General features: G+C 36.2%; 6 protein-coding genes across 6 annotated transcripts; 5 read left to right on the forward strand and 1 right to left on the reverse strand.

Annotated features, from left to right (window-relative positions):
• Nucleotides 1–1,365: 1,365 nt before the first annotated feature.
• On the forward strand, nucleotides 1,366–3,288 carry LOC111800960 (uncharacterized). Its single transcript, XM_023684895.2, has 3 exons — nucleotides 1,366–2,211; nucleotides 2,321–2,492; nucleotides 2,791–3,288. Exons 1-3 carry the CDS (start codon nucleotides 1,432–1,434, stop codon nucleotides 3,234–3,236), a joined length of 1,398 nt encoding a protein of 465 aa, XP_023540663.2. The 5' UTR covers nucleotides 1,366–1,431; the 3' UTR covers nucleotides 3,237–3,288.
• Nucleotides 3,289–3,860: 572 nt separating this feature from the next.
• LOC111801084 (uncharacterized) lies at nucleotides 3,861–6,626 on the forward strand. The gene is made up of 3 exons (XM_023685055.2): nucleotides 3,861–4,688; nucleotides 5,745–5,913; nucleotides 6,057–6,626. Exons 1-3 carry the CDS (start codon nucleotides 3,867–3,869, stop codon nucleotides 6,515–6,517), a joined length of 1,452 nt encoding a protein of 483 aa, XP_023540823.2. The 5' UTR covers nucleotides 3,861–3,866; the 3' UTR covers nucleotides 6,518–6,626.
• A 3,654-nt stretch (nucleotides 6,627–10,280) lies between these two features.
• On the forward strand, nucleotides 10,281–13,816 carry LOC111800627 (rho GTPase-activating protein 4). Its single transcript, XM_023684412.2, has 5 exons — nucleotides 10,281–11,148; nucleotides 12,222–12,342; nucleotides 12,429–12,548; nucleotides 12,652–12,882; nucleotides 13,013–13,816. Exons 1-5 carry the CDS (start codon nucleotides 10,742–10,744, stop codon nucleotides 13,595–13,597), a joined length of 1,464 nt encoding a protein of 487 aa, XP_023540180.2. The 5' UTR covers nucleotides 10,281–10,741; the 3' UTR covers nucleotides 13,598–13,816.
• A 562-nt stretch (nucleotides 13,817–14,378) lies between these two features.
• LOC111800168 (uncharacterized) lies at nucleotides 14,379–15,025 on the forward strand. Its single transcript, XM_023683760.2, has 2 exons — nucleotides 14,379–14,569; nucleotides 14,687–15,025. Exons 1-2 carry the CDS (start codon nucleotides 14,417–14,419, stop codon nucleotides 14,843–14,845), a joined length of 312 nt encoding a protein of 103 aa, XP_023539528.2. The 5' UTR covers nucleotides 14,379–14,416; the 3' UTR covers nucleotides 14,846–15,025.
• A 444-nt stretch (nucleotides 15,026–15,469) lies between these two features.
• Nucleotides 15,470–17,582, forward strand: LOC111800658 (replication protein A 14 kDa subunit B). Its single transcript, XM_023684456.2, has 3 exons — nucleotides 15,470–15,623; nucleotides 16,476–16,731; nucleotides 17,278–17,582. Exons 2-3 carry the CDS (start codon nucleotides 16,476–16,478, stop codon nucleotides 17,340–17,342), a joined length of 321 nt encoding a protein of 106 aa, XP_023540224.1. The 5' UTR covers nucleotides 15,470–15,623; the 3' UTR covers nucleotides 17,343–17,582.
• A 927-nt stretch (nucleotides 17,583–18,509) lies between these two features.
• On the reverse strand, nucleotides 18,510–20,030 carry LOC111800170 (uncharacterized). Its single transcript, XM_023683761.2, has one exon. The coding sequence runs from the start codon at nucleotides 19,936–19,938 to the stop codon at nucleotides 18,745–18,747; it is 1,194 nt and encodes a 397-aa protein (XP_023539529.1). The 5' UTR covers nucleotides 19,939–20,030; the 3' UTR covers nucleotides 18,510–18,744.
• Nucleotides 20,031–20,694: the final 664 nt, after the last annotated feature.

Below are 20,694 nucleotides of genomic sequence, written 5' to 3' on the forward strand. Positions count from 1 at the left end.
CGTAATCCACCCAAAATTTATAACATGAAACTTCATTATTCTTCAACGTAGCATAAATTGAAATATCTTTTGATAATTTCAATAATATTTTCTTCACATCTTCATTGAAGTATATTGTATGATTGATGTCTCTTGGTTCATATCACAATATACGATATTTTATTTTATATTAGAATTTTCATTTTCATAACTTTTAAATTTATAATGATACGATTTTTTATTAACTAACTTAAAAATAAATAAAATAAAACTAAAAAGTTATCTAGAATTGAATGGTAAATTTATTGCATATTTACTAGCAGTATTCTTACAGTTGCCAGAAAGGCAGAATTCTCAAAATCGATATTACTTATAAGCCCTTCATTTCAACCAATAATAATTATTTGCCCGTGTAGGCATCATCGAGCTACTTCATTGTCTAAGGGGTATTATTTGCGAAATAATTAATACCACGTGGAGGTTACTCCTAACTGACACGTGTAGGTCAACCGAGAAAAAAGATACGTGCCTTTTACGTCCAATTAAAAACACATGAATTCTCACTTGGGTATATTTATTAGCAAAATAGGGACCATAATTGAGATATGCCATTCAATAGGGTTTGGTGGGTTTAAAAAAAAAATTATAACGCAACTAAAATCAATTTATTTATATTTATTTAATATGATACTTTATTTTTAATTACAAAACTTTCGATAAATTATCATGAAATTATCATGAAAAATAAGAGTGTTCATATGATCAGATAATTGGATCAACTTAATCTATCTCATCCAAGCCATAAACATTATATATACAGAGTTAGTTGAACTCATTCAATACTCTTGCAAACTCATTCAATGCGTTTGTACTTTTTTTTTTTTTTTTTTTTTACTCTTTTAAAATTATTTTGTTACGACTCGGTATTGTATGAAATTTAATAAACGATCTTATTTTTTTAGCTATTTTTTTTTAGCACCATCGCTCATCTCTATTGAAGGCGTATGCACACAACAGCGATCTTGGAAGTATCCTTTTTTTTTATTTATTTAACTAATGTATCTCAAAAAAATTAATTTTATGTTAAATAAATCTCTCAATTAATAATTAAATTTTATGCGAAAAATTAGCTCCCATTTTTTAGATAGAGGCGATAATTAAATACTATACATAAAAATAAAATTTAAAATTTAGCTTATATTTTAACATTATAAGTGATTTAAATTCTATAATGTAAAAATCATCTTATTATTTTTTTTTATTATAAAATGTAAGAATTAAATTTATTACCCTATTATTATAAAATTATTTTTTAAATTATTTATCTACCAGCCTCCTCAACGACCATTAATATTCATACAAGAGAGAGAGAGAGCTTTCATAACCTTCTATAAATTTCTAAGCACAATCCCAAGGCCGGAGCTCCTCAAATTTTCCGGCTGATTTATCCACATGGAAGATTCCAGAAGCCGCCGGCGAGTTGCCACCGGCACGGAAGCCGCCTGGTGCCGCGCTGTCCCAGGCGGCACCGGCACGGCGGTGCTAGCTCTATCCTCCTCCTCCTCCGCCCCTCCAAATCTCCAACTTCTCCAAAATGCCCTCAACAAACTTCAGAATGCCCATCCTGTCCTCAAATCCAAACTCCATTACAGCCCAATTTCTTCCACTGTTTCCTTCGTCACTTCTCCAACTCCTTCCGTCCAAGTCAAGACGTTTAAAGCTCCAGAAACTTCCAAAATTATAAATGACCAAAACACCCTTCTCAACAACAATCACCATCACGCCATTTCCATTTCCCCTCTTCAGATTCTCCTCGAACACGAACTCAACGAGAACACCGCCTGGTGTAACCTTCACCACTCCGACGCGGCGGCGGACATGTTCTTCGTTACATTGTACGAGGTAAGCTCCAGCAAATGGGTCGCTGTGTTCCGACTACATGTCGCGGCGTGTGACCGGACCACGGCAGTGTCGCTCCTGGAGGAGCTACTCGTTCTAATGAACTGCGGCGACGGCCGAGATAAAAAAGAGGAAATGGAGTTGGGAATGGAGAACCTTGTTCCTAGAAAGTTGGCGAAGAAGCCATTGTTGACTCGAGGATTGGATATGATCAACTACTCTGTGAACTCATTGAGATTAACGAATCTTAAATTTAAAGACGTTAAATCTCCGAGACGATCCCAAGTGGCGAGGCTTCAGATGAACCACAACCAAACCCAGAAGATTTTCTCGGTGAGTATTAAAGAATGAGAAACAAAAGTGTAATAAAAAATTATATATATATATACATAATTGATTACGACTATATAAAATATATTTTAATAAAGGAGTATTTTGATAGGAGTGCAAGATGAGAGGTATAAAATTGAGTTCGGCAATGGTGGCGGCGGGGTTGGTGGCGGCGCACAGCTCCGGTGGGCACAGCAACCACCGCCATCAACGGAAGTACGGAGTGATAACGCTTATAGATTGCCGGCGGTTTCTGGAGCCACCACTGTCAACCCACCATTTCGGTACATTTTATTTTGGTTTCTTAAATAAAACCCTAATTTTCAACTATTTATTTCCATTTTGAAATGTTTTTGAAGAAGCATGGCTTGGTGTTGGGTATTCCTTGCCCTTTTGGGGATATCTCGGTGCCTAAATTGAATCTATGTTTAATTATTAAAAGGACTATTTATTAACGCATTTTCCCTTTTTGGTAGTTTTGTATATGTTTGGAAGAATTATTATATTATTAGAACGTGACTTGGTTTAAACTATTTTTAAAAAATTATAACAAAAAGACTAAAACACCCTTGGGACTTTCAGGGTTTTACCATGCTGCCATTCTGAACTCCTACACGGTAAGAGGAGGAGAAGACCTGTGGGAGCTTGCAGGGAAAATATCATCGACATTGGAGGCTTCCAAGAACTCAAATAAGCACTTCACCGACATGTCGGACCTGAACTTTCTGTTGTGTCGAGCCATCGAGAATCCAAGTCTCACTTCGTCGGGGGCGATGAGGACATCGTTGATGACGGTGTTTGAGGACACGGTGATCGACAACTCGGGTAGAATGCAGGAGGAGATTGGTGTTAATGACTACATGGGATGCGCCTCCATCCATGGAATCGGCCCCTCCATCGCCGTGTTCGATACTATCCGAGATGGGCAGCTGGACTGTGTGTGTGTTTATCCAGCTCCATTGCACTCTAGGGAGCAAATGGAAGCTTTGGTTGAGAACATGAAAAGGTCTCTTCTCCTTAAAGAATGAATAATGGTTTGCTTCCGTTTTGTTTTTGTATTTCATCCGTGCATTTTTTTTTTTTTTTTAATTAAAAAAAACTGGTTCTAGGTTAAATTTGTTTCACTCTTCTTGGGAATAGAGAATCATGTTCATTCAATTGGACAAGTTAATAATTATAGTCACAAGAGTAGGAAATTAGCCCCACCATGTGTCGCAGTCGTACTTTTTTAACCGTCAAGGTCACCATCTAAGCGTTTCAACCTCAACTTGGTAGGTCCATGTGTCGCAGTCGTACTTTTTTAACCGTCAAGGTCACCATCTAAGCGTTTCAACCTCAACTTGGTAGGTCTTGGTCTCTTTTTGGTAGTCGGTGGTTCGCCCAAACTTAATTAGTATATTTATAATTTTTTTTAAGTCCTAAGTAAGAGTGAAAAGGCTTTTAAAGATTAAAATTAATACATTTAATTACGTGGAAAGTTTGTAAGGTAAAAATGGATGTATATTAACAAGATAGGAGTTAATGACCCGTACACGTAATTAAGAAACGACATGTCACGCGCCTATGTGTACCCTAATCCGACGTCGTATTGTGGATCTAAATCCTCTTCTTCTGTGGAGTGAACATCGTCTTCTCTTCTTCGAAATATCAGATTTCTCATGGCGGCAGTGCTCTGTACTCACACTGACGCCGCCTCCGAAATGTCGGATCCTTCTACCGGTGAGTCCAGGTCCCGCCCCGTCGGCGGCACCGAGTACAGCTGGTGCCGCGCCGCCCCCGGCGGCACTGGCACCACTGTCCTCGGCCTCCTCCTCTCAAAACCTCCCGATCTTCCCAATCTCCAATCCACTCTCCACTCTCTCCAAAACCTCCACCCGATTCTCCGCTCCAAAATCCACTACGATCCTTCCCGACGAGACTTCTCTTTCCTCACTCCTCCTTCTCCGCTACTCCACCTCCAGATCCTCGACCTCACAGCCGCCGCACGCGCCATCGCTTCTCATCCCGATGCCGACGATCCTTCCGTCTCCGATTTCCACAAGATCCTCGAGCACGAGATCAACATCACCACGTGGCTTGATCCGAACTATCCATCGTACTCTGACACTGACGTGATGTTCGCCTCTGTTTACACCATCAACGACGGCCAATGGGCGGTTTTCCTCCGCCTCCACACGGCAGTCTGTGACCGAACCGCCGCCACAGCCCTGTTGCGAGAGCTGCTTGCGGCGGCGAGCGGAGAAAACGAGGGCGGAGAATTCGAAATTGGGGATCGTGGAGAGATTGGATTAGGGATCGAGGATTTAATCCCCAACGGAAAAGCGAATAAGCCTCTTTGGGCGCGTGGATTAGACATGCTTGGTTACTCATTGAATTCGTTTCGGCTGGCGAATTTGGAGTTCAAAGATGCGAATTCTCCGAGATTTTCTCAGATGATTCGGTTGAAGATGAACTCCGATACCACCGAGAAACTTCTTGCTGTGAGTCCTTTTTTTTTTTTTTTTGAGTTTTATTTATTTATTTTTATTTCCTATTGATTTAATTTCCAAAATTTCAAAATTATCGAATAAATATTTTAATTTTGTATTTAAAGCTCTTTATTTACATAAATTTCTTAAAAAATCCAATAACCCACTGATCGTAAAATTAAAAAATAAAAAACCATATCCACAATATTAAAATTTTATTTTAATTTCGTTTGTTTTCTTAATATATAATTTTAATTTGTTTGCTTTTTAGTTTTTAATTCGTATCCATATCAATAATGATAGTGGGAATGGGACCCACTCCCTTATCTCAAAGCCAATCATATTTTTCTTTCTATCTAAGAAAGGAGGGATTTTCTTTTACGATTTAATATATTCTTTTTATTTTCATTTTCTTGCTAAAATATATTTTAAACATTAGCATTTGTTCAATTTAGTTCATATTAATACTTTTTTTTAATCTAATTCGTCATTATTAGTGAATATTAAAATTGTTAGGTGATAATAATATTATAACTAATTTACTTTTAAAATTTAAAAACTAATTAATTAATTAGATTTAAATTTAAATTTAAAACAAATAACATAAATTTTATACTAAATTTGTAATTTAATCCTTAAATTTATATTTTTAAGATTTTATTATTTTTTAAAGAAGTATTATCTCTAATTATTGTTCTTCTAAAGAGAAGCAGGGTTTGTTATTGTACGGTAAGGTGTAGAGAGTCCGTTTCGGTACTGCGACGTGTCGTCACAGTCACTGTCGTCTGGCTTTGCTTTTGATTATGGAGAGCGGGGACGACAAATCGTCTCCAAATAATAATTTTTTATTTTCTATTGAAAAAAAGACTGCACTGATTTAATAGCAATATCTTCCACTTTGGACTTTATGATATGCTTCCATAACAAATGGCACGTTCGTATTGGTTGATTTTATTGGCTCTATAGAATAATTTCTTCATTTTTTTTAATTTTAAAGAAATAAATTTTCTTATTTTTTTTAATGTCCTTAATTAATTGAATGGCTGTGATTGATATGAATATTTGAAGGGATGCAAATTGAGAGGCATTAAGGTGTGTGGAGCTCTGGCAGCTGCTGGATTGATTGCCACTCGTTGTTCTAAAGACCTTCCCCTTTACCACAAGGAGAAATATGGGGTTGTTACCTTAAACGACTGTCGTTCTCTCCTTAATCCTCCCCTCACGACCCACCATCTAGGTAAATTCGACTCGCTCGGTCGTTTTCTAACGAACCGTGGTCTAAGTTTTTGGGTTTAGTGATGTAATTTGAGTATTCATCGTGTAGAAAACGAACCAAATCGAACCAACCCGTCGATACTCATTGGGTTGTTGTGGTTTCAGGATTCTATCACTCGGCTATTTTAAACACGCATGACATATCAGCTGAAGACACTCTATGGGAGGTGGCAAAGCGATGCTATTTTGCCTTTTCAAACGCTAAAGACAACAACAAGCATTTCTCAGACATGTCTGACTTGAACTTCCTCATGTGTAAAGCCATTGAAAATCCTGGCCTCACTCCATCCTCGTCCATGAGAACGGCCCTGATCTCGGTGTTTGAGGATCCCATCTTTGAAGCTTTCAGTCCTGCACAGGAATACCTCGGCTTACATGACTATATTGGTTGTGCCTCTGCGCACGGCGTTGGGCCATCGATCGCCTTCTTCGACATGATTCGCGATGGTCAGTTGGATTGTGCTTGTGTGTACCCGTTTCCTTTGTTCTCTCGAGTTCAAATGAACCAAATTGTTGATGAGATGAAGAAAATTTTGGTGGGTGCTATAGAAGTAGTTGAAGGATAAAAATTTAGCTTCGGTTTTACAAATGTCGTGTGTCCCTTTTTTGTGTAATCTAATGATTCACAATGGACTCGTCTACTTCATAAATAGAAAATAAATTTTGAATTTTTCTGAGTAACTAAGAAGTGACAGCAGTGACTATATCCAAATATATGACTAATTGAGTGCCAGCACGTTACAATGTTGTCCTTAAGAAGGGTACCTTATCCTTTAGAGTACAAGAAGGTCTAGTCGACTCCTACCAACACGTTTTACCTTTTCGTAAGTAGGACATTAACCCAATTTGAGAAAGAAGCTCACTTTTTCTATTTTTTGTTATTGAACTCGAGAAATAAACAATCAACATGGTGCTTTATTGTATATGATACCCGATCTTAGATGATTTTAGGGTTTAGGGTTATATTTAAAATCTATAACCCAAAAGTATATTTTTAAAACAATGCTTGCACGTTTACGATGTGTTTTTCCTATTTGACTTTCTATTAAACTCTCTAATTTTCAGACCACGAGCTAAATGCATCTGAAACCCGACTCAAACGAACTCATGAACATGTTCCCCAAAGTGAAAGCTACCGCGATTAGCTTCAATAGTACTCAAAATCTCTTGAAAAGCAAAAACATTGCAAGGAACCACGAGACCACTTCTTTGATCGAACCCAAACTCGTTGTAGGCTTTATCCAACACCATCTTGAAGAGCGGATGACAAAGAAACTTAGTCGGTACCACAAATCTCCGATATTCTTCTCCGACATACAAAACCACACACCCTCTCGGCGTCGTGTTTCGACCACTGCTTGCTGCCATCTTTGATGCTAATATACATTTCCCGGGTCGATGCTTGTTCGTCTTAACCAATTTCTTCAAACTCGGTATCCTTTTCTTCAACATCTCTTTAGAAATGCAAAGAAAATAGAGAAAAAGAGAGTCTTGAAGGGAGGGGAAGAAGAAGAGGGAGTTTATACTTTATAGGGAAAGCTAGAAGAGAATGGAGAACAAAAAACTTCCCACTCTCGTTGACTTTTTAGTTTAATAATCTAGGTTTGACTTTTTTTTAGTGATTAAATTGAATTAAGTAGAGTTTTAAACACTAAAAAAGAGATAATTATTCACCATTCTACGCACATATTTTTGGAACTTTTCATTAATTTCATTTTTTCCGTGCGTTTGATACCAATAGTTAATTATGAACGTATATACGATGCAGAGCTAAAATCTATATATTCTTTAATAATCGTTCACTTTTTTTTTTAGTGAGATATTGATGATATTATGTCAACTGATCTTCCTTATAAGTTTATTCAATATCATAAACAATATATGTCACATCATATATTGATTGATCGAAAATTTATAATCTCGAGCCACGTGTAGAGTTGCAATTGGATATTTCAGCTAATTCAATTGTCATAAATTTTTGGCTAAAATTTCACCTTGAAATTAAATGTGTGGTTTGACTTTGACTTGTTTTATACTTTATATTTTGTTTTAAATTTTATATTTCTCATAGATTATTATTGAGGACTTCAAATATTACATTATTTTGATTTATCAAATTATAAGGATTAATTATAATTTTTAAAATATTTGTATAGAAAATATATAATTTAAGGTATATTGTATTAGAGTAATAAGCTCCAACTCCACCAATGAATGCATGGCTAATGCTTTATTCACAAATATTTCTAAATTTAGTGGAAAGCATGGGCCTTGTTGATTATTTAAAAACTATTTTTTTTTAATTTATTGCAATTTATTTTTTACAAATATTTTCAAATTTTAAATCAAATTTTGAAAATTAAAAAACGAAAATTTTATTTTTAGAATTTAGAATTTGGATAAACTTTTTAAAAATTAATTTAAGGAGAGAACTTTTGAGATAATGGGCCTTTTTGAAGCACTGGCCCATCCTATCCTTTTTAAGCCATAAATTTTTTGTCTTTTCCTAGAATCTCTAAAAAAAATAAAAAAATAAAAAAAAATCCTTCAAAATTGTGACTATTTAACACCACACCCACCATTCGCGAACCATTTTCGTTCTCTTCCCGGGTCGAGAAGGTGGATCAAAGAAAGGTAGCTAGCTTCTCTCATGACGATTGGCAGCCTGTGTAGTGGTCGACCTTCCTACCAGGATGTCTCCTTGGTCGAAGAGTCTCTTTACTAATACTAGTAAGGGTGCAAAAATATCATTAGATGCTTATTCGTAAGTCGAAAAACCCATTAATTAAATTACATTGATATTAATTTCGATAAAAAAAAAAACATCGAATAATGACAAAGCATTTGATTGGCATCACCGAGGGGTAGATGATCATCATGTGAAAGTTTACCTAATTATGATTAATTATAGTTTGCTTGAATTTGAGTGTAATCAAACGAGTGATTGAGTAATATTCAACATTTTTCCCTTACAGTTAATTATTGAATAATATTTTAAAATATTAACGAAATCGATTAGAATATATTTTATATTATAAATAATTGAAATATCTTTCAACATAATTTAATTAATTATTTTTTAAAGAAAATTAGAGGTTAAAACTTATATTCAATTATTGATTGAGACACTCTAATTTTGAAATCCACTCAATAATTATTAAGGAAGACAACAAAAATTAAATTAAAAAAAAAAAGTCGAAATCAAATAATTGGTTTATGTTTAATGGAGAAATTGAAAAACATAGGAGGTAGATTGACGAGGATTTGATGAGATGGAGGGATGTGATGTGACGTGGAGGTGGGAAATTGGTGGACCTTGATGCAGGTGATCTCGCCCCCTACAGTTTTGTCAATCCTATAAATTCAGATAAGACATCGCTGTAAGACAGGTTGTAGGACCTGGTGGCCACGTCGGATTGGTCCGGTTTTTTTTTATTGCTTTCATCTCCTTCTGTCACCACCTGTCATTTTACCTCTCTATAAATTTATTTATTCTAATTACTAAAATTAAATATCTAAAATAACACTTTATTTCTTATTATTATTTTCATTTTCAACGTTTCAATTTATTTATTATTATTATTTTTTTTTGTAATACTAAGTTTCTAACTATTGTTTTTTATTTGGATCTAGTCAACTATCTTTTTTTCCTTTAATTTTTAATAATTTGAAAAATTTTGCATTTGTGATTAAAATGTCACGGGCTGTTTTTTAAAAATTAAACATAAATTTATAAAAAATTAAAAGTTAAAAAGATTAGGAGGTCTCTTAAGGTCGGGTACTTAAGTCGAGTCATAGAGAACAAACATCTCATAAAAATATTTTTAAAATAAAATATTAATAACATCCATAAAAATCTATCTTTTTTAATTTTACTATTATTATTAAAAAATTTAAAAATTTAAAGAGATGAGATAAAACATAAAATTTAAGAATATTTTATTAATTTAGTTAAAAATAAATGAGGTTTGAGATGATAATTAATATTTTATTAATAAAAATAGTTTTATAATTAATCTACCAAACAAATTATTAAAATATGGATGACACGTCACAATAACAATACTTTTAAAATTACCATTTAGTCCATTTATTTCCACAAATACTATACTAACAAGAAGAAATTTCTCGACTTCATAAAAAGAAATAATTATCTGTAATTATTAAACCATACATTAATAAATAATAATTAAAATTTTTTTTTCTCGATATTAAATTAATATATGAAAATAAAAAAAAACAATGGAATAAATTTATGATATTTGGTTAGTAATTAGGTCAAATTGTAACTGAAATCAACACCTTCATTAACAAAAGAAAATTTAGATAATAGAATTTGAGGAAGAAGACGAGCAGTAACAGAGTCCTTTTTCCTCTTCGCTTCCAAATCCATGGCTTCTTCATAATTACCAAAATACCCAAATCTCTCTCTCTCTCTCTCTTCTCTCTCTCTCTCTAGAAACTCCATTATTCCTTCCTCATTTCTTCAACTACCATTCTCTCTCTCTCTCTCTCTCTGTGTGCTTGCTTCTTTCTTCCTCCAAAGCCAGCCAATCCAAGAAACAATTAAGAAAAAAAAAGAAAAAAAAGTGATGATACTCACGTCTTACCTGCCCAAGCCCTTTCTTCAATCCAACTCTTCTTCTTTTTGCATACCCAAATCTTGTTTTTCGTAGACTCGAATTAATCTTTGAAAAGGGTTAACGAAATCGAAGACCAATTCCTTTTGATTTTGATTTTCTTTTTGTTTTTTTGTTTTTTTGTTTTTTTGTTTTGGGGTTTCTTTTAAAATGACAGACGTCCTCCAACGATCCCCATCTCACTTCCCTTCTCCTTCAAGTTCTTCCACAGCTAATGATGGTGTGCACACACATCCCCTTATTAACAGTCCCACCATAAACCACTGTGTTCAATTTCATTTGGGTTCTCAGGAAGAACAAGAACAAGAACAAGAACAAGAAGAAAGGGAGGGCGAAGGAGATCAGCTGTCTGTATTGACATTTTTGGTTGCTGCTTTTAGGAAGTCTTTAATTGGGTGTAGAAGTACGAGTAGTGGAAGCGGTAGAGGTGCTATGGAAATTGGATGGCCTTCTAATGTTAGGCATGTTGCCCATGTTACCTTTGATCGCTTCAATGGCTTCCTTGGCTTGCCTGTTGAGTTTGAGCTTGAGGTTCCCAGAAGAGCTCCTAGTGCCAGGTTTATAATCTCTTTAACCCTTTTTCTGTTTTGGATTTCATTTGTTTATGAGCATGATTATGAACTGATGAAGGAAATTCTGTTGTCGTTGGATTTTGATTTTGGGGTTTTCAATGGATATTGCTTTAATTCTCTGTTTCAAATCCTTGCATCTTGAACAATGAACATGTATAGCTCATACACAATTATTCTGAATGATTGAAGAGGGGATCGAAATATTCTTTGTAAGGGTGTGGAAACTTTTGATGTGTTTAAAAAACTTTGAGGGGAAGCCCGAAAGGGACAATATCTGCTAGCGATGGCCTTGGCCTTGAGCTGTTACAAATGGTATGAGAGTCAGACATCGAACAGTGTGCTAGTGAGGACGCTGTGCCTTCAAGAGGGGTGGATTGTGAGATCCCACATTGGTTTGAGAGGAGAATGAAACATTCCTTATAAGGGTGTGGAGAGCAGACACCGGATGGTGCGCTAGTGAGGACGCTCGGCCTCAAAGGGGTGGATTGTGAGATCCCACATCGGTTAGAGAGGAGAATGAAACATTCCTTACAAGGGTGTGGAGAGCTAGACACTAGATGGTGTGCTAGTGAGGTCGCTGGGCCTCCTAGGAGGGTGGATTGTGAGATCCCATGTCGTTTGGAGAGGAGAATGAAACATTCCTTACGTAGGTGTGGTGAGCTAGACATCGGATGGTGTACTAGTGAGAACACTGGGCCTCCAAGAGGGGTGGACTGTGAGATCCCACATTGGTTAGAGAGGGGAATGAAACATTATTTATAAGGGTGTGGAGAGTCAGACATCGGATGGTGTGCTAGTGAGGACGCTGAGCCTCCAAGGGGGGTGGATTGTGAGATCCCACATCGGTTGGAGAGGAGAATGAAACATTCCTTACAAGGGTGTGGAGAGCTAGACACTGGATGGTGTGCTAGTGAGGATGTTGGGCCTCCAAGGGGGTGGATTGTGAGATCCCACATCGGTTCGAGAGGGGAGCGAAGCATTCCTTATAAGGGTGTGGGAACCTCTCCCTAACAGACACGTTTTAAAATTGTGAGCTGACTGCGATCTTTTATCTGCAGTGCAAATGTTTTTGGCGTTTCTACGGAGTCGATGCAGCTTTCCTTCGATTCGAGAGGAAACAGCGTCCCCACGATTCTTCTATTAATGCAGAAACACTTGTATACACAAGGAGGCCTGGAGGTATCTGAATGTTCTTGCTTTTCTTTATACACGATATGCTGTTGTTGGACGATTTCGGGTAGAAACTTATGGATTTAAACCTGCAGGCAGAAGGAATTTTCAGGATTACTGCTGGAAACAGCCAAGAGGAATTCGTTCGGGACCAGTTAAATCGAGGAGTCGTGCCCGATGGTGTCGATGTGCACTGCTTGGCAGGTCTTATTAAGGTACTACACATGCTTTGATTATGTTATGCCTCTTATACACTCATCTTGTCTCTTAGAATCAGCCTGGTTTTCGAGAACTGAAATGATTTTGCGTTTATTATAGGCCTGGTTTCGAGAACTTCCGACGGGCGTGTTGGATTCGCTCTCACCCGAACAGGTGATGGAGGCACAGACCGAAGAAGAATGTGCTGATCTAGCAAGACTCCTTCCCCATACGGAAGCTGCGCTGCTCGATTGGGCTGTGAACCTAATGGCCGATGTTGTACAGTTCGAACATCAGAACAAGATGAATGCTCGGAACGTCGCAATGGTTTTTGCACCGAACATGACTCAAGTAAGGGATATTCTTTGATTGTATTTGTGTACTTGGGTCGAGTCGAGTCAAGGCTCTGATTTTTTCTCGGGATGATCGTATCAAAAGATCGTTCGACTTGAAGTGTAATAGTTTTGATCTATTCTTGCAGATGGCAGATCCATTAACTGCTTTGATGTATGCTGTTAAAGTGATGAACTTCCTCAAGACTCTGATTGAAAAGACACTGAAGGACCGAGAGGATTCGGTCGTTGAATCCGCTCCTGTTTTACGTATGAATCCGTCGGATGAGGACGGGCACGAAAGTGCATCACGGTTGTACCAAGACGAACAAAATGAGGTCGGGAACGAGGAAGCTGAAGCTGAACAAGTATTTGTAGCTGAAGAACCTGCTCCTGAGAGCCCCAGTGTAGATAGTTGTACAGCTAAAACGGGGTCACAAAATCTTCTGACTTCCATCGAAAACGTCTGCCCCTGCGAAATCGTATCGGAAATGAACTCATTGGTGAATAAAGAACCGGAGACTGTTCTCGCAAACCAAGTTGGGATACCTCAAAGTTGTCGAAGGAGTAGCCTCGATCGATCGGGGAGTATGAATCTGAAGAAAGGCAGCAGGAAGGCGAATGATCAGCCAGTGAAGGTTCACACAACAGGTGCTGGTGCACAAAGAGGCAAGAAAGGTGGTGTTGTCGGTCGGTTGAACTCGAGGACAGAGCTAGCTGAAGCTTGGCGTTGAACGAACCGAACCGAACCGAACTGAACCGTCGTGTATGGTTCTGTGTCTTTCATTTTATGCAGGTGGGGGAGTGGTGATAACTGTTTAAATATGACCTTTTGATTTTGTTGGTGTTGAGATATGGTGTGTATGAGTTTATCTATACATTCAAATGTGCTTCTGCTTGCAATTCCTTGTCCCTGTATTGTTGACACCCTAACTAACATATTCTTTTCTTCACTTTTTCTCTGTTCTCATATTCTTCAGTTCGGTTTTCGTTTTTTAGAAATATAAAGCTACAAATATAGTTCGATCCAGATAAATTTTGTTCGACTTTATTCGATTTAGTGATTGAGTTGGGTCGAACAGTTGATATGATCTTCAAATATATCAATTACGACTCAGAATCTGAGCTAATCTACTCTGTTAAATTATGAATGGTACGAGGACGTGGACTACAAACAAGAAATTTATCAATTTTATGTATTACCCAGAATTTATTATAGAAAAATTATCATAATTCTTTTTTTTAATTCTTTGTCATGAATTTTCTTAGTAAATATTACAAAAAAAAAAAGTTCCAAGGAAAAACAGGCAAACAATCCGGACGCCATTCCCGGGCCGTTGACGGTTAATAAAAGAAAGTCATTCGTGGTTGGTCGTTAACGAAATTTGAACCAGTAGATTGTCTCCACGTGTCACAGTAACTGTTCCACTTGGAAGAGAATAAAATACCCAAGGCGATGAATTTGTTTCTTGTTTCTGTTTTCTGCAACTTCGAAAAAGAAAAAAAAAAAAAAGGAAAAAAAAGGAAAGGAAAAAAAAAAAAAAAAAAACAGAATGGCGAGCCCAGGCAGAGATGGAGGAGCTACCGGTGGTGCAGGTTCCCGGTTTCCGGCTGTAGACGTGGACAGAGAATTACATCCCGGCCATAACCAGCACGTAGCGGTCGATCCCATTTCCTCTCAAGTTGCTGCATCTGTGGAAGATAAGGTAAAATTTTAAATTTATTTAGATTTTTTTTCTTTTAAAAAAGTAATTTAATTTTAAAAATAATTATTTTTAAAAACATTATAAACTGAAATAAATAATTTGTGGAAAATCTGACAGGAGCAGGCGAAGAGGAAAGCAACTGTGGAAGAAGAAAGAAAGCAGGCGAAGAAGAAGGATACAATGCAGACATTGAAGACGACGTTCATCGTCTCCGGCGTCGTCGCCGCCGTGGCGGTGGCGGCCTTCGTCGTTGTTAAGAAATTACGACAAAACTGATTCTCTTCTCCCTCAACTTTGCTCCTCCCTGTGTTCTCCAATTTTTTTATTTTTTCCTTTTTTATTTTGTATTTTTGTATTTTTTATTTTATTTTTTGCTGTGTGTTTATTACGTGGAAAATGTGATGTTGAGAAAAAATTTGATATTTTATTTTATAATATATATTTTTTTTACATAAATTAACTCATCATAACTATGGTTACTCTCTCTAATTTAAATTGATTTAAACTAAATTATTATAATTTTAATTAAAAATGACGATCTAGAATTTCCTTTTGGAGATCTGAAATGTTATATAATTTTTAAATAAATAAATAAATAATGTTTTGAAGCAAAAATACAAAAATTAATTTTTAAACTTCAGGATAAGATTGTTAAATTTCAATATCTTTTTATCATCAACTTATTGGAAAAATAAATTTTTATCTGTAATTTGATTGGTTGGGTTGATCTTCAATAAGGTTTTTTTTTTTAAAAAAAAAAAAAATTAATTTACGTTTTTTTTGCTAATTTTTTATTTAGGAAAAAGAAAATGATAATGAAATTCTGAAACTGATCGTGTGAGCGTATGTCGACCGTTGGATGAAGGAAGATGATCTTTGATATCAGAGTGGGAGCTCATCTCTCGCTTGATCTCCCTATAAATACCTCTATTCTCGTTGCACGCACTCATCTCGAAACTTCAATTTTGCCGCTTTCAAAAGCCCGCGCTCTTTTTCTTCTCCGTCGATCGATTCGATTTCCATTTTTGAGGAACTCTGCAATCGCTAAAATCAGGTATTGTAGTTCAGTTGTTTTGATTCTTCGATCGTGTATTTTGAAATTTCTCCTCATTTTGTGGATCGATTTGTTAGATTCAAGTGCATGATGAAATTCCACTGATTATTCACTTGGCTCGTCGTGTTTGTAGCCAATGAGATTTGGATTAGCTTGTTTAGAGTTACTTTATGCGTAGATTGTGTATAGTTTGAGTCGGCAGGACCTGAATTCGATTCGCTAATTAGTTCCTGATTTGTTCCTTTAATATGGTAGAGAATTAGAAGTGAGAACACCGTAGTAAGAGGAGATCGCTTATTAGGTTCCTGATTTGTTCCTTTAATGTGGTAGAGAATTAGAAGTGAGAATACCGTAGTAAGAGGAGAATTTTTGGATAGTCTCGAAGCTAAAATAAGAGCTATTGAATCAAAATAATCCGCATCGCAGTGACCATCGCGTATATTCTTACTGTTATAATTATTTCTGCTTTCCAAATGTCGTGAACGAGTGTCACTGACATTTCATAAATGAAGAAATTGTTATAATTATTTCTGCTAAAATAAGAGCTATTGAATCAAAATAATCCGCACCGCAGTGACCATCGTGTATATTCTTACTGTTATAATTATTTCTGCTTTCCAAATTTCGTGAACGAGTGTCACTGACATTTGATAAATGAAGTAATTGTTTGTAATGAAGAAGAAAAGCACTCGTGAAATGGTGTCTGCTAGTTATGTAGACACCGCTTGAAACTTTTTATTGATTTGGTATTAATGCCAAACAAATTTAAGCATGGCTGTGATGGTTAAACTTGATAGTTTGCTTTTTATTAAATGTTTTCCCTCTCTGAAAGACATCTTCCTGATTCTATAGATGGATACTTCAAACCCTTCAGTTTTTGTCAACGCTGAGCTTTTACGCCTGTATGTTGGAAGAAGAGTTCGGGCAGTGATTCAGGTACAGTCAGAAGGCAACGGAGTCATATATAGTAAATCGACAGATAACAATCAGATTGTTGTGAAAGGCTCCCCACCCTTTCCCCTTTCGAAGTTTGTTGAGGTCATTGGAATTGCTGATACTGACAAATCCATACGAGCTGATGTTTGGACCAATTTTGGCGACTCATTCGGTATGATCCCTTCTTGAGCTATCCTTATTCTGGAATAACATTTGAACCAATTTAGCATAATTCCCCTGTACATGTCATCTGAAGTTAATTTATGTTCTTTGAATTGGCTGAAGAGAGGACCGTTAATCAGTTTTTTGCTAATAATTGATTTTGCCAAAAACAGAATTGAGGAATGAATTGACATTTATAAATGAGATTAACTTAATCTAGCTTTTGAGATTTCTAGAGCATAAGATAGCTAGATCATAAGTTTGTAATCTGGATTATTCCCACTGTGAAATTTAATCAGTATTTGATGTTCATTCTGTATCAAGTTGAATTCAAATCAATCCACGTTAATTAGCTCATATATTACACTTCATTTTTTTTTTCTTCACTTTAGACGATGAACCTCAGATAGATCTGCTTGAAATATATGCTCAAGTTACTTATAGAATCCTCTTTGGATTATATTTGAACATTGTTTGAATCTGGGTGTGTTATTGAATTTTTATGAACTATCAGATCAAGTAGCATTCTGAATTCTTTGTTAAACTCTATTTGCAGATACATCTACCTTCAATAAACTATGTCAGCTTGCTAATGGGGAATTCAAACCCTTGTTTATCTGATACTCAAGCTAGACATTCTTTGGTAAGAAAGCTCAACCTCTACCGTCACCTCTCGTGGCATGCTAAGTCGCCGATGTTTCTTCATGTTCTTCCAAAGCTTCTGAGAGATCTATCTCTCATACGGTATAAAATGCTTCAGGTAATGGATATATGAGATTTGAGTATGCAATTAATGTTTGTGTTAGTATATAGTGTAATGAACACTGCTTCAAAATATTAATCAAGAAGCTATTTTGATCACTTTTGGCCGTGGCAGTTTTAGGTTATTGTAAGCCTTTCTGAATATGCCAATACACTGCTAACCCGAAAACCAAAATGCTATTTCCTTGCCTCAATTTACAGGAACCTTAAGCTTAAATAGTAAAGTTTGTAAGCGCTTTCCCTTTCCCTATCCTTTATGATATAAACTATAATAATTGAGCCCAAAAAAATTATGATCAAACTTGTTTTTCAACTCCTTTAAATGCAATTCGATATCTACACATCACATAAATGTTATATTCAAATTAAGAAATGAGTGATTTATTAAATGTGAGATCTGCTCATCCAGAAATTGTTCAAATTTTTATTGTGTTTTATTGTGAAATCTCACACCAGTTGGAGATAGGAAACAGTAGGAAACAATTTTTATTGTGAGATCTCACATCAATTGGAGATGAACATTTTTTGTAAGGGCGTAGAAATTTCTCTCTAACAGACGTTTTAAAATTGTGAGACTAAATTGATAAAAATATCAATTAGCAGTGACCTTTCACTATTTCATTAGCAGTGACCTTTCACTATTTCAAATGAGTATTAGAGCCATGACACTGGGGTGTGCTAGCGACCAAAAGGGATGAGTTGTGAGATCCCACGTTGGTTGGAGGGGGAACAAGCATTTCTTACGAGGGTGTGAAATCCTCTCCTTTCAAAACCATGAGACCGACGGCGACTAACGAGCAAGAGCAAAAAATATATGTTAGCGGTGTCTTCGATTATTACACTAAAATCCTATTTTAGAATTTTTTTTGGTTTTTTTGTATTTTAAAATTATGCTCGGTTTCTCAACATTTCTCATAGAACAAAATAAGAAAACATACTAAAAAAATCATAATTTAATGAACCTCATAAACATTAATAAGCATCATATATATATATATATATATATATAGAGAGAGAGAGAGAGAGAGAGGTTAACACGATATTAAAAATTACTCTTAAAAAAATACAATAATAAAATCATCATGGTGTTAAGATGAAGAATTAGGCTAAACTAATAATACACAAATAATTAATACATTACCAACAAAACGCACACAGGCCCTAAAACTGAAGTCAAATAAAATGAACGAGGGAAATCTTGATTTCTCCTCCTCCCCTACTAAATAAAAAAACCCTAATAATTCTGAATTTTGGTGAAAATTCAAGAACAAATAGGACACTGAATCAACCCATTTTCATTACACTCACAACATTTCATCGTCTTCTTCTTCGTCTCATCCAAAACCTTACAGCTTCCATTGCAATCCACACACAACACAAACCTCACGCCCCCGCATCCTTCACACCCTCCTCCGCCCGCCGCCCTCGGAATCCCCTCAAACAGAACCTCCAATTTCCCCTCCTCCTCCATTTTCAACACCTCCGCCACCCCTCCGATTAGTCTCCCCTTCACGAAAACCGCCGGAACTTTCACCTCTTTACTGTCTATTAACGCCCTCAGTTCCTCTCTGAAACCGGAATCCATTGATATGTCTCTCTCGATCAAGTGAATGCCGTAAGATTCAACGATCGTTCGAACCTTGTTGCAGTCCTCGAATGTCTTTCTGATTCCTCGAAGTGTTGTCGTGTAGATTACGACGGCGGTTTCGCCGCCGGGCGGGCGACGTTCCTCGAACTCTTTTTTTAGGGCAATGTCCGATTCTTGAAAATGTCTCGCGGCCGCCTTAGATTTCGGCGTCTCTGAAACGATTCTCTTGATTTGTTCTCCTTCTTCGTTTAATTCTTTCTCGTACGACGCTACCAGCTCTGGATCGAATAGTGGACTCAAACTCCTCCGTCTAGCCGAGAAATGGCCCGAATCGCTTCGGAAACTCTGCCTTCTCGCCGAAATCGGCGTATTCTTCACCGGAACACTCAATTTCAGAGCCGATTTGGGAGAAACAACCGACGATTTCGGCGTATTCTTTCTCGGACTGTTATCCTTCCCGACGCCATTGACTCTGCCTCGATTCTCCTTCCCGACGGACCTAATCGCCTTCTTCGGAGTACCAATTTGATTAAAGAACTTCAACGGACTTCTTCGATCCAAATCGACCAATCCGCGAAGAAACACTCTAGTTTTAGGGCTTTTTTTGCCCCGATTTGCCATCGGAATTCCTTCTTCAAGGCCATCCATAAGCTCCCAAGTGTTAATCACTTCTAATTCTTCGCGAGGAGGCGATATCTTCGTCGCCTCTGCAACTAAATCCTTCGATTTCTGATCAGCGTCGAGATTGAGAACGCCGTAAGTGCTGGAAGTTAAAGAGACGACGTGGTTGAGATACTCGCTGCCATTGTTGACGACGATGTTCCTCTGAAGGTCCTTCCGGTGGAGCTTTGAAGAGACGCACCCCATTGATAGCTCTTCTTCTTCTTCGATTTTCTCGGAGCTTTTTAAGTGAAGAACAGAAGTTGCAAATGCGAAGAGATTTAGTGGATGAGTTTTTCAGTTATTATTTTTTTTTATTATTTTTTTTTTTTTTGAATGGTAACCGTTACTACATTGTCTATACGGGCCCCAACGGTCGAAAATTTCGAATGGGAATTCTTGTTCTTCGGGAATTTTCCTCTCTTCGAAATTTGCCCCATATTTTTTTATAATATGATTTCAACCCCCACTTTTTCCCACTATTGCAGCCCTTTTTTCCTCTCTCTAATTTTTTTAATTTTTGTTTTGTTTTGTTTTTTTTATAATAATGTTCATTTGGTCTTTTCTTCAATTAAAATTATTAATAAAATTTATTTCCTTTCAATTTAAATTTAAATTTAAATTAATATACATTAAGGACCTGTTATTTATTGTCAGCATTACTTTTGTAAAGTTCGAGAATTAAATTTTCATAACTTACTAAAAAAGAAAAAAAAGAATATTTATTATTACTATTTACTTAATCTAAACTCCCCTATTTAGATATTGACTTCAAAATGTAACCATAAATAAACATAAGATTCAATTAATTAAAATAGTACTATAATATGAAAAAAATGTAACATGTATTTAATTATCAGCGACTTGGGGAGGTCAAGACGGGATTTTTTATTAAAATTTATGTAATATAATTCAAATAAGTTGGAAAATATCTTGAAAATGACAAAAAAAAAAAAAAAATTT

The sequence above is a fragment of the Cucurbita pepo genome, chromosome 8 (assembly GCF_057944985.1).
Source record: "Cucurbita pepo subsp. pepo isolate OVF chromosome 8, ASM5794498v1, whole genome shotgun sequence".
NCBI lineage: Eukaryota > Viridiplantae > Streptophyta > Magnoliopsida > Cucurbitales > Cucurbitaceae > Cucurbita > Cucurbita pepo.

Bases quoted from the DNA above. Each gene is read 5' to 3' on its own strand.
- LOC111800658 (XM_023684456.2), top strand. From the start codon at position 16,476: ATGGATACTTCAAACCCTTCAGTTTTTGTCAACGCTGAGCTTTTACGC. The intron at 16,732-17,277 runs GTATGATCCCTT...CTCTATTTGCAG, and splicing joins CAATTTTGGCGACTCATTCG to ATACATCTACCTTCAATAAA.
- LOC111800168 (XM_023683760.2), top strand. From the start codon at position 14,417: ATGGCGAGCCCAGGCAGAGATGGAGGAGCTACCGGTGGTGCAGGTTCC. The intron at 14,570-14,686 runs GTAAAATTTTAA...AAAATCTGACAG, and splicing joins CTGCATCTGTGGAAGATAAG to GAGCAGGCGAAGAGGAAAGC.
- LOC111800627 (XM_023684412.2), top strand. From the start codon at position 10,742: ATGACAGACGTCCTCCAACGATCCCCATCTCACTTCCCTTCTCCTTCA. The intron at 11,149-12,221 runs GTTTATAATCTC...TTTTATCTGCAG, and splicing joins AGAAGAGCTCCTAGTGCCAG to TGCAAATGTTTTTGGCGTTT. The intron at 12,549-12,651 runs GTACTACACATG...CGTTTATTATAG, and splicing joins GCTTGGCAGGTCTTATTAAG to GCCTGGTTTCGAGAACTTCC.
- LOC111801084 (XM_023685055.2), top strand. From the start codon at position 3,867: ATGGCGGCAGTGCTCTGTACTCACACTGACGCCGCCTCCGAAATGTCG. The intron at 4,689-5,744 runs GTGAGTCCTTTT...GAATATTTGAAG, and splicing joins CCACCGAGAAACTTCTTGCT to GGATGCAAATTGAGAGGCAT. The intron at 5,914-6,056 runs GTAAATTCGACT...TTGTGGTTTCAG, and splicing joins CCTCACGACCCACCATCTAG to GATTCTATCACTCGGCTATT.
- LOC111800170 (XM_023683761.2), bottom strand. From the start codon at position 19,938: ATGGGGTGCGTCTCTTCAAAGCTCCACCGGAAGGACCTTCAGAGGAAC.
- LOC111800960 (XM_023684895.2), top strand. From the start codon at position 1,432: ATGGAAGATTCCAGAAGCCGCCGGCGAGTTGCCACCGGCACGGAAGCC. The intron at 2,212-2,320 runs GTGAGTATTAAA...GTATTTTGATAG, and splicing joins AAACCCAGAAGATTTTCTCG to GAGTGCAAGATGAGAGGTAT. The intron at 2,493-2,790 runs GTACATTTTATT...TGGGACTTTCAG, and splicing joins ACTGTCAACCCACCATTTCG to GGTTTTACCATGCTGCCATT.